The 12709-nt window shown below is 31.8% G+C and overlaps 1 protein-coding gene across 1 annotated transcript; it reads right to left on the bottom strand.

The window, feature by feature from the left end:
• Positions 1 to 2245: 2245 nt before the first annotated feature.
• Positions 2246 to 3757, bottom strand: LOC148582032 (uncharacterized). The gene has a single exon (XM_088495135.1). The coding sequence runs from the start codon at positions 3755 to 3757 to the stop codon at positions 2246 to 2248; it is 1512 nt and encodes a 503-aa protein (XP_088351261.1).
• Positions 3758 to 12709: the final 8952 nt, after the last annotated feature.

Consider the following 12709-nt stretch of genomic DNA (forward strand, 5'->3'; position numbering starts at 1 on the left):
TTCCTTGTTGCAGAGACATTCTTGGAGCAAAGCGCTTTAGACTTCTCCACATTAATCTTCATCCCAGATGCTTTGCAAAAAGTCTCTAAAACCAACATCACATTTTGCACTTGTCTCTTTGTAGCTTTACAGAATAGAAGCAAGTCATCTGCAAACATTAAATGGGATATTCTTGGTCCCCCTCTAGAAATAGCAACCGGCTCCCACAAGCCCAAATCAACCCGATGACTAATAAAGCATGCCAGTCGCTCCATACACAACACAAAAAGATAGGGTGACATAGGGTCTCCTTGTCTAAGACCTCGGCTAGGAGTAAAGCCATTCAGACGACTCCCATTCCAAAGAATAGATAAGGAAGAAGCAGTGACACAATTCATAATCAAATTAAGTGTAGGAATAGGAAAACCAAAGCTCTTAAGGGTATGAGCTAAAAACCTCCAGTCAACTCTGTCATAAGCTTTCTCCAGATCAATCTTAAAGGCCAGTGTGCCTTTCTTTGATTTAGTCTTCTTCATAAAGTGGAGGACTTCTTGAGCAATAATGATGTTGTCAGGAGTTCTTCGTCTCGGAATAAATCCTCCTTGAAGCGGGCCAACAATCTCCGCAAGATGAGGACGAAGCCTATTAACAAGGACCTTCGTGATGATCTTGTAAACTACATTGCAGAGACTAATCGGCCTGAAATCTTTCATAGATACCGGTGATTCAACCTTTGGAATGAGAACCAGTAAAGTCTCCAACATTCTCGGATCAAGAGTAACACCGGAGAATGCCTGCTTAACCATCTTCCAAACATCAAGACCAATGATCTCCCAATATTCTTTGAAGAAGAAAGCTTGAAACCCATCCGGACCTGGAGCTTTAAAAGAGTTCATGTGAAAAACAGCTGTTTTGACTTCCTCCATAGTAACTGGTGCCGTAAGATTATTGCAAGCTTCCTCATTCAGAGAAGGAAGAGGCACATCACCAAGGCAACCCAAATCAACATCATCCAAATGACAGAATAAGCTTTTATAGAAAGACTCTGCTTCTTGACTCAGAACTTCTGGATCAGTTTTCCACACTCCATCCTTGAGAAAAAGGCCATGAATCTTATTATGCTTCCTTCGCGCAAGAGTTTGAATATGAAAGAATCTTGTATTCCTATCCCCGAACCTTACCCACTGCTCTCTGGACTTTTGGAACCATAGGAGCTCTTCTTGCACTAGAGTATTATTATAATCATCAAGCAACTGTTGCTCTTTCTGACGCAAATAAATACTATCCACCACTTCCAAACGCTTTTGTAAATAATTAATCTGCTGCTCTAATTCACATTTCTTAACAAAAATGTTACCAAATACCTTCGAGTTAAACTCTAGTGAATTCTTCTGTACTTCTGAAAGCTTGCCATGAATTCCTCTATTACCAGACCACCATGACTGGTTCACAATATCTTTATACCCAGGATGAGTAGCCCAAGCAGCAACAAATCGGAAAGGTCGATTCCCCTTAGGCTGAGGACGACCTTTACAACGCACCAGAATAGGGCAATGATCAGACTGAAGCCTATTTAAAACTTCTGCATAAGCCTCTGGAAAGATAGATAACCAACTACTATTTATACAGACTCGATCAAGCTTTTTTGCCACGTCAACATAATTTTTCACCCTCCTGTACCAAGAAAACTGCCTCCCGATAGTCTTCAGATCAAACAAACCACTATCCCCTAATGAAGTAGCAAACATGTCTGCTCTTTGATGAGAAAATTGACAGCCCTTAGATTCATGAGAAAATTTGACTTCATTAAAATCACCAAGAACAATCCAAGGTCCTTGAAAAACCATGGATTGTGCAACAAGATAATCCCAAAGGAGAACCCTTTTATTAAATTGAGGACTGCCATAAATACCACTACACCTCCAAATTAAATTATCAAAGTGAACCTCAACAGTAACACCCTGATCAAAAGCATCAATGAACTTACAACAAACACCCTTCATAGAGGATAGAAACCAAATACCTCCCTTATGCCCCTGTGCCTCTACTATACCAACAGAGTGATACCCCAACCTTTCCCAAAATAATTTTAAATGCTGAAAAGGGGAGTGAGTTTCAACCACAATAAAGAAAACAGGTCTAAATTTCCTAACAAGTTCCTTACAATGCACCCGGGCTAACTTATTAGAAGCACCCCTAATATTCCAAACAATCATATTTAAACTATCCATAAATAATAGGGACAGAATAAATAAGAACATAAACTCTAAACAAAATCACCAACCTCAATAGGTGGTTTGTCCTGCGGTACTGGCACACTCTGATCCTCAATAATTGCCACCTTTGGACCCCCTGACACTGCACTTGCCATGCTTCCATCTACTAAGGTTTCCTCCGTTGTGCCACCATTTTTATCAACTGGCGAGTTCTGCAAGGAGGAAGGCCGAGGACGCTTCCGTAGAGAAATTCCACGACGTGCAGGAGTTCTGCGCGATGGAGATGGCGCAATTTCATGTTTTTCTTGCTTTCCCATCCTAATGCCAGTTGATTTGCCTCCATCACCATGCAAATTGGGCCTTGGAACCCTTCTCGAACCAAACTTGTGCTGCTTTCCATCTTGGTCCTTCAAACCTGATGACTGGCCCATTGTAAATTTTTTCTTACGCAGCACTTGTTGCCAGCCCTCTCCATCATCCATGCATGCCTCATTAACAAGACCATCAGGCACGTGAGGAGCCAATGATTCCGTAACCACATCCTTCCCTTTAACAACTCCTAATTTCTCACCCAAATCACGAGCTTCTGATTCAGCCTCTTTTTGAATCTCATGATTGTTGTGTGGCACTAGTGTTGGGGCTTCATTATTTTTTCCATCACCAAAGGAATTTATGTTTCCTTCCAAGGACTCCTTCTCCATGCACAACGATTTATCATGCCCATACCGTGCACAAGTAGCACAAATCAACTGTAAACTCTCGTACTCCACTTCATAAGTCACACCCTCCACTATAATATGTTTGATTACAGGCAACTCAAGATTAATTTGAACACAAGCTCGGGCATATTTTCCTCTTTCTGCGAGCTTAGTAGCCAAATCTACTTTCACCGGAATCCCAATTGCAGAAGCAATTCGCAGCATTGCTTGTTCCTGGTAGCACCAAATTGGAAGTCCCGAGACTCGAATCCATACCAGCGTTGATCCAAAGGTTTTTTCGCATGGCCTAAAATCCACATCCCATGGCTTTACTGCAACATAGTGACCGTCTATCAACCACGGGCCACCAAGAATGACTTTCTCACGATCCCCAGCAATATCAAATTTAACCAAAAAATATCCAAATCCCACATCCAACAAATCAAACCCTCCTTTGATGCGCCATACTATCCAGAGCTTATGCATGAGAGCCGTGTAGCCATAATACTTATCCAACACCTTGATCACGATGGCTTCCTTATAAGGTTCAGCTAGACAGCTCTTTGCCTCCTTGGTAAAACTGACACTTGGTGGACGAGAATCACCCTGCTTACCTGTCACCATCGCGATACCATCCCCAGATAAAGACCCTACTAATGCAAAGGCCTTAGACTTTTCTGCACCAATGACTTTATCTCTAAAAGAGACCTTGGATGGCTTTCCTAACCCCTCTCGAGAAGAACCCTCCTTAACACCGGATACACACCCACCCACGCTCTCCCCCTTATCTCTTCCGATGGCATGGCCATCTTCCTCACCGTGTTTCACCCTCAACTGCTCGCCCCCGCTTTCTCCTTCTCTCATTCTCTTTGAGTACGGAGTACGTACTCTTTCTCTGCTAGGGTTTTATAGAGCTTGAAATTTAAATTTGCTATTCATCCAACGATCAAATGAATATTTGAGTTTGATGTGCTAGAATGTTATTTAATAATTGATGATTTTTATTGTTTGTTAGAGATTAGGCTGCCCAGATTCTCACTTAGGGTAATATAGAAACAGTAAGTTGCTTAGTTGGTTTCTCATTCTATATATTACCTCTTCAAGTAGGATAAGATTTTGGTGAAAACTTGATTAGTTTGTTATCTCCAAAATTTAGGATTATCCCAAATCTTTAGAGAGATTTAAAAATTTTGGTAGTAGGACTGTCTAAAAACTTTTAAGATAAGAGAATTCGAAATCTAAAACCAAATAACTTATCCTATCTAATAACTTTTTATAATATCATCTCCTAATTAATAATAAATGTAATATTGTTATTAAATTCTTAAGAGAAAAATTTTTATTATTTAACTGTTATTAACTATATTTTTATTAATTCTATTTTTAATTTTTATCTATTTTATATTATAGATCAAACAACTTATATATCATATTTTGATATATTTTTGAATTTTGGAGAAAAAATTAAAATTTGTGAAGTCAATTAGTATTCAACAATATTAACATAAATTATGTGCAAATATTTAAATTTATGTTAATTTTCTATAAATTTATTTTCTTTAACTTGTTTAAATGATTATAGAATTTTATTTGACAATAATAAATATTTTTAGCGATGTAAAAAAAATTATGAATCAGAATTTGTTTGAGTGTCAATAAATATATTACTTTTTTTTTCACTTATCAATTATTAGTTTAAATGTAACCCATTTATCAAAATTAGATTTTTTATTATTATTATTACTTCTCTGAAAGATTATTTACGAAGTATTTTCACGTTTTGCACAAGTCTTGAAAAAAAAAATTATGATTTACAAATCAAGTAAAACTGCATGGGGTATGAGGCATTGAAAGTAAAGGCTTTAATATGACTAGCTACAAATATTTTTTTTTAAGCGTCTTGTTATGTTTTATTGCTTGTTTGAATTTTTGTATTATGTTGTGTGGTTTAAATCTGATACACGAAGACTAATAACTTAAGACACAACGAAATGAATAATATTATCTGTTATGTGAATCTATCTTTTATAATTATATTAGCTCATGATGATATTATAACTGTGTTGTATCTTTACTTAATTTGCTTGAATGTATGGATTGATTGAACTTACTTATGTTGGAACTATCATATATCCCTATAGAAAGAAAATGTAGATAAAATCTACTAGGATAAGTGAGGTTGAATTAGTATCTTTTTAGGAGACACGAATTTTGAGGACAAAATTCTTTTTTAAGGGGGTAAGAATGTAACATCCCAACTTTTTGAATCAAGTCATTTTTTTATAACTAATTAATTAATTAAAATGGTAATGATTTAATATTTGAATTTAAAATTAAATATATGAAAATACTAGTGGTAGTAAATCTCTAACCAACAATAAACAATCTTTTAAAATATAATCATAATTAATTCTACATTTATTAGATTTGAATGATATTTAGTTATATGAAAAGATAAGAATACTAGCTCTATTCCTTAAGTTCAGTATAAAATGAAATTCAAATTAAATTAGGTAGACAAATCTGTTACAAGTTCATAGTAGAAAATCGCACTCTTGCTGATATACTAACCGTATTTCGGGAATATCTCAAGTTGTAGTTATCCTATTGACTTCGTTTGAGATTCGTTTTAAAGCTAATTCAATTATCTATAAATTTGTCTCTAATAGCTATTTCCAAATTCCAAACGTAAAAAATGTTATAAGGCTCACAAAGTGACATTTCAGATTGAAGATTTCACCTAAATGCCTCCTAACATAATCTGCACATACCTAAGAGCTATTTGATCCTTCCTTTCTCAATCTACTCCCTTTTTCTTTACAAAACATTCTAGTATACATAAAGTCTAGCCAGGGAACAAGTCTCTCTTCACTAACAAACCACATCTATTTGGATCGGAATACCTATTGGAACTTCACTCGAAGTAGGGGGTTTTATGCTAAATTTTATATGTCATATCTTAAATGTTTTTTTTATATAGATGTTAGTATTGCATATCATGATATAATGTCTCTTTCCTTCATACGCATTATGCATTATAATAACTATCTTATGTGCATTAAAGAACCGAGGGAATGATCCTTTGGTAAGGGAAGGTAACCTTCAAAGACAAGATAATCGAGATGATCCTTCGGTAAGAGAAGGTGATCGGCAAACTTTTGGGAACCTTCGGTAAGGGAAGGAGACTCCCATCAATTTTATAATAATATATCTTGGTTGTCATGATTTTCTTCTTGTGTATGTCTAAATAACATTGATTGTAAATTGAACTGAGGGAATGATCTTTCGGTAAGGGAAGGTGACCCCCAAAGACAAGATATCGATATGATCCTTCAGTAAGGGAAGGTGATCGCCAAAACGTTTGGGATAAGAACCTTCGGTAAGGGAAGGGGACTCCCACCTTTTATACCGGTTTGAGCTCAATACATTCCATAAAAATTACGAGAAAAAGTAATGAAAAGTACAATGAAAAATGTGATCATGATTGCTCTTCTTTTATCCTTTTTTTGATTTTATTTATTATTGCATTCAAAGATCCTTCTTTTATTCAAAGTTTTTTTTGTTTGATTCATGATATTGGTTAAGATCTTTATTTTATTTAAATATATTCTGTTTACTATTCTTCTCTTATTTATTATTTATTTTGCCTTACTTTATGGCCTATGAGAACATCATACCAAGGTTTATGAGTTTACATTTATATGTTTTAACGCTATAGGCATTTTGTATGCATCACACATGTCATAACATAAGTAAATGAGAAGCATCTAAAAGTCACACCACTCCGACTAACAAGGACTTTTGAAAATAATAATTAAACAACATTGCATTATCACTGTTTTTATTTTAAAACTCGGAGTGGCTGGAGATGGATACGATGACACCATATAGATAAACTATTGAGAAACTTTTGTTTCTCACCCCTCTCTCTGTACCATTTTCAGGAAGGATGCGGCACAAAGCAATACACTGCTCAGTTGAGGTGAAAAAACAAGTGCACTATTAAGAGCGAGCTATCAAGAACGTAGATACGAAACATTAAGCGTTTATCTTAAGAAGGAAGAATAGGCGATTGTTTCAGTCATATTTAAACAAATTAAGAGAATTAGGATTTTCTATGTGTCTTGTTTTATCCTTATTGACTGATTGCAATTGTAACTATGATGTTTCCTTTTTTATTTGGTATGAGTAAAGCTTGTCATTGTTGTGCCTTCATAGTTTAGCACACCGATTTTTTATGTTAGTATTTTCAAATCCACTTATATTTTTCAACTAGTAACTATTCTAATAAAAACTAATTATTCAATAATTTATAGATAAAAATCATTAGTTGAAAAATTATTTTTAACTAATTATTTTTAATATTTTTATCTATAAATTATTGAATAATTAGTTTTTATTAGAATAGATACTAGTTGAAAAATATAAGTGAATTTGAAAATACTAACATGAAAAACTGGTGTGCTAAACTATGAAGGCACAACAATGACAAGCTTTACTCATACCAAATAAAAAAGGAAACATCATAGTTACAATTGCAATCAGTCAATAAGGATAAAACAAGACACATAGGAAATCCTAATTCTCTTAATTTGTTTAAATATGACTGAAACAATCGCCTATTCTTCCTTCTTAAGATAAACGCTTAATGTTTCGTATCTACGTTCTTGATAGCTCGCTGCTAATAGCGCACTTGTCTTTTCACCTCAACTGAGCAGTGTATTGCTTTGTGCCGCATCCTTCCTGAAGATGGTACGGAGAGAGGGGTGAGAAACAAAAGTTTATCGGTAGTTTATCTATATGGTGTCATCGTATCCATCTCCAGCCACTCCGAGTTTTAAAATAAAAACAGTGATAATGCAATGTTGTTTAATTATTATTTTCAAAAGTCCTTGTTAGTCGGAGTGGTGTGACTTTTAGATGCTTCTCATTTACTTATGTTATGACATGTGTGATGCATACAAAATGCCTATAGCGTTAAAACATATAAATGTAAACTCATAAACCTTGGTATGATGTTCTCATAGGCCATAAAGTAAGGCAAAATAAATAATAAATAAGAGAAGAATAGTAAACAGAATATATTTAAATAAAATAAAGATCTTAACCAATATCATGAATCAAACAAAAAAAACTTTGAATAAAAGAAGGATCTTTGAATGCAATAATAAATAAAATAAAAAAAAGGATAAAAGAAGAGCAATCATGATCACATTTTTCATTGTACTTTTCATTACTTTTTCTCGTAATTTTTATGGAATGTATTGAGCTCAAACCGGTATAAAAGGTGGGAGTCCCCTTCCCTTACCGAAGGTTCTTATCCCAAACGTTTTGGCAATCACCTTCCCTTACCGAAGGATCATCTCGATCGATCAACTTTCCTTACCAAAAGATCATATCGATATCTTGTCTTTGGGGGTCACCTTCCCTTACCGAAAGATCATTCCCTCAGTTCAATTTACAATCAATGTTATTTAGACATACACAAGAAGGAAGTCATGGCAACCAAGATATATTATTATAAAATTGATGGGAGTCTCCTTCCCTTACCGAAGGTTCCCAAAAGTTTGCCGATCACCTTATCTTACCGAAAGATCATCTCGATTATCTTGTCTTTGGGGGTCACCTTCCCTTACCAAATGATCATTCCCTCAGTTCTTTAATACACATAAGATAGTTATTATAATGCATAATGCGTATGAAGGAAAGAGACATTATATCATGACATGTAATGCTAACATCTATATAAAAAAACATTTAAGATATGACATATAAAATTTAGCATAAAACCCCCTACCTCGAGTGAAGTTCCAATAGGTATTCCGATGCAAATAGATGCGGTTTGTTGGTGAAGAGAGACTTGTTCCTTGGCTAGACTTTGTGTATACTAGAATGTTTTGTATAAAAAAAGGGATTAGATTGAGAAAGGAAGGATCAAATAGCTCTTAGGTATGTGCAGATTATGTTAGGAGGCATTTAGGTGAAATCTTTAATCTGAAACGTCACTTTGTGAGCCCTATAACATTTTCTACGTTTGGAATTTGGAAATAGCTATTAGATAAAAATTTATAGAGAATTGAATTAGATTTAAAACGAATCTTAAACGAAGTCAATCGGATAACCACAGCTTGAGATATTCCCGAAATACGGTTAGTATATCAGGCTGGCTGATAAGAGCGCGATTTTCTACTATAAACTTGTAACAGATTTGTCTACCTAATTTAATTTGAATTTGATTTTATACTGAAGTTAAAGAATAGAGTTAGTATTCTTATCTTTTCATATAACTAAATATCATTCAAATCTAATAAATGTAGAATTAATTATGACTATATTTTAAAAGGTTGTTTATTGTCGGTTAGGTAGCGTTTGGTGGAGAGACAGAGACGGAAAGACTGAGACTGAGAGACAGAGACTAAGAGACAGGGATTGAAATAAATCTCAGTATTCTATTTGGTGCAAAATGGGAGACAGAAATTGAAACAAGAATGAAACTCTAATTTAATTTGCACAAAGGGTAAAATTGGAATTAATTAATTGAAATGAAAGTATTTTAGGTATAAAATGTTATTAAAGTTTCAGCCTCCATCTCTAAAAATTTCAGTCCCCTGTGTCCCTACTTTTTGGAGGTACTGAAATACTGAAATTTTAGAGACAGAGACAGAAATTTTAGTACCAGTCTCTGAACTAACAAACACGATACTGAGTCTCAGTCTCTCAGTCTCTGTCTCAGTACCTCAAAACAAACGCTACCTTAGAGATTTACTACTACTAGTGTTTTTATATGTTTAATTTTAAATTCAAATCTTAAATCATTACCATTTTAATTAATTAATTAGTTATAAAAAAATGACTTGATTCAAAAAGTTGGGATGTTACAATTGACAAATTTTATGTTTATTTTTATATTTGTTATTTTTAAAATTTGAGACTTGATTTTTCATAAAATATTAGTAAAAATATATATTATAAATTTTAATTTTAACTTTTTAATTATTTTTTATTTTTTATTTACATAAAATCTATTTTATTGATTTAACCAATAATTTATCAATTAAACTAATAAATCAGTAAACCAGTAATATGACCGATTTTTTGACAACCATGCCATAAAGCCCTAAATCTGAATTGAATTAGGTCATTTATTTAAGATATTATGCTAGAAAAATTAAATAATAACTTTACCAATAAGGTGTTTGATTCGAATGGATAGAGTTTGAGTCTCTCCAATCGAAGAGTGTTAAGAGGCTAGAATTTTTGTTAAATTTTGGACAACATTTAACTATTAAAAGAAAATTAAATAATTTTATACCATTAGATGCAATTTTATACCATTAAAAACATCATTAATAATTAATTGATGACTAAAAAATAAAAACCACAAATTATGCTGGTCCTAGACTTTCTCCTCTCCAATATATATAAGGTTGAGTTTAATACCCAAATCTATGTATGGAGAGGGCTAAAAGTATCATGGTGTGGGGTTTAGTTAAACGAGACCAAGATACACTACGATATTCTAAAAAGTTTTGTTAAACAACACAATAGTTATGCAAATTTTTCACTTTGCTCTCCTCTTTAAAGCCCTCACAAGCAAAAATTCTAATATTTTAATAATTGGTTACTTTAATAAATAATTATAACTTATATCCATAGTTGTAGGAGACCTAAAAAAGATATAAATTAATAATTTTTTTTTTATCATTTTATGTTAACAAAATTTTGTTTGATAAGATATAATAAATAAGATCAGAAGAATAAATAGGATTAAAAAATATTAAAAATTTAAGATTATATAGAAAAAATAAAAAAATTGTATAAAGATTAATTTGACTCACTTTTTACAACTTTAATCCATATAGACACTTATCGACTAAATAAATAAGTTAACGTGCCAAATAAATAAATTCTATTATTTGTAAAATGATTTTATTAACAGAAGAATAAATTTGCCTAACAACAATAAATAATAAAGATCAGAATGAGTTTTTTTTTTTTTTTTTAAGGGTCTCATGGTAAAATAATATATTTATTAGAAGCCAAATTAGATATTTATTATACATTACATAAAGTAGATCGATAAAAAGATAAATATAAATGTATTTTTTAAGCCTGACAATGGATAGAATAAAGTAATTTTAGGCTCAATTTAATTTTATTTAGGGGTTTAAATTTTTTCTAAAATTCAAACCTTCTCTATTTGGGGGTGACAAACGAAAAAATCCCGCATAATGGCAGTTTGGCAGGCTGGTGGGCCAAACCCGCCAAATTTTTTTTTTAAAATATTAAATATTTAACAATATATATAATTTCACAACTATTAATTTCTAAAGATATAAAAAAAATTATACTTTTTAAATTCACAAACATTAAAGTATTTAAAATTATAAATATAGAATAACCATAATTATAAACCAAATTTTTTGAAACAAAATAATAAAATTAATATTATCCAAAGCAAAATAAACACTGTCCAAAACATATAATTAAATATCTACTAGTTTAGAACATAATCAATCAAACGTAAAATATAATCCAAAATAGTAAATTAGAACATTTTCAAAAAATGTCCCTAGCAAAAAAAGCGCTGGCCCGCTGGGAAAGCCTGCTCTGCCCCACCAAAATCCGCGGTTTAAGTAATACGGGTTAGGAGAGCTTTCAAAGTGTAGCAGTTTCAAATTTCTAGAACAACCCGCCTTTTTTAGCTGGTTACATGGGACGGGCCCGGTGAATTTAGACTCATTTACTACCCCTAAATTTTTCACTTGACTTTTCCTGATCCTTACCTGCAACAAATTATTATATTTTTAATCAAACACAATATTTGTCTCCAAATTATACTTTTATAACATAGAATTTAATAAATTTAAATAAAAAATGTCTCCAAATTATACATATTTTTTCAGTTTTTATATAAAAACAATTAATTTTGATTCATGAAATTCATATGTTATTTATTTTGGTATGCATAGTAACAAATGTCTATTAACTTGTTAAAAATTAAGACAGGGAATTAAAATAAAATATCTGTATATTTATTATGTAAATTTATTATTTGTTATATATGATAAACAATATTTTTTATTTATAAATATTAAATAAATAAAAAATCATAAAAATAACTGTCTAATTTAAATTTAAATATAAATTATAATCTAATTCATATTCAAATATTATTCCAATTTTTTGTTTAAATTCAAGAGAGGGTTAATCATCTTAAATTTATATAAAAATTAAATTTGGGTTGAAACAGCCTGTTTCTAATTACTAGGAAGAAAATCTTGCATGCATAAATTGAACATAACTGATTCGATTTATTGGGTGGCTGATATGCATGCATAAATCGATCCTGACTGATTCGATTTGTATTCTTTCTGGTAATTCAAATTGATCGATTTTGATTTACTATGGGGATTTACAAATCGAATGAGATACATTCGATTTATATAGAAATATACACTTGAGTGACTTGTATAACGTTTTTTTAGGTGAATTGTATAATATTATTTTAGGTTTGGTTTAATTATGTATTTTACCCCAATATTTAGTTATTTCATATTTTATAAACATATTAACAAAACCAAAAAAATATAAATTTAAATCTATATTAAAATTAAAAGTGACAAAATCGTAATAATATTCATCTTAAAATTACAAAATAAAGAATTGTAAGTTTGATTTCTGTCCATTTTATTATACATATATAATAATTTTTAAGTACAAATTGATCGAATAAGATTAGATTTAAACCCACATACAATTTTATATGTAGCTCAACTTGGTCTTCTTTCATCCTGTCTTAGAATCGGATCAGAT

This window comes from Arachis ipaensis, chromosome B10, assembly GCF_059453495.1.
Source record: "Arachis ipaensis isolate K30076 ecotype BB chromosome B10, ASM5945349v1, whole genome shotgun sequence".
Classification (NCBI taxonomy): domain Eukaryota; kingdom Viridiplantae; phylum Streptophyta; class Magnoliopsida; order Fabales; family Fabaceae; genus Arachis; species Arachis ipaensis.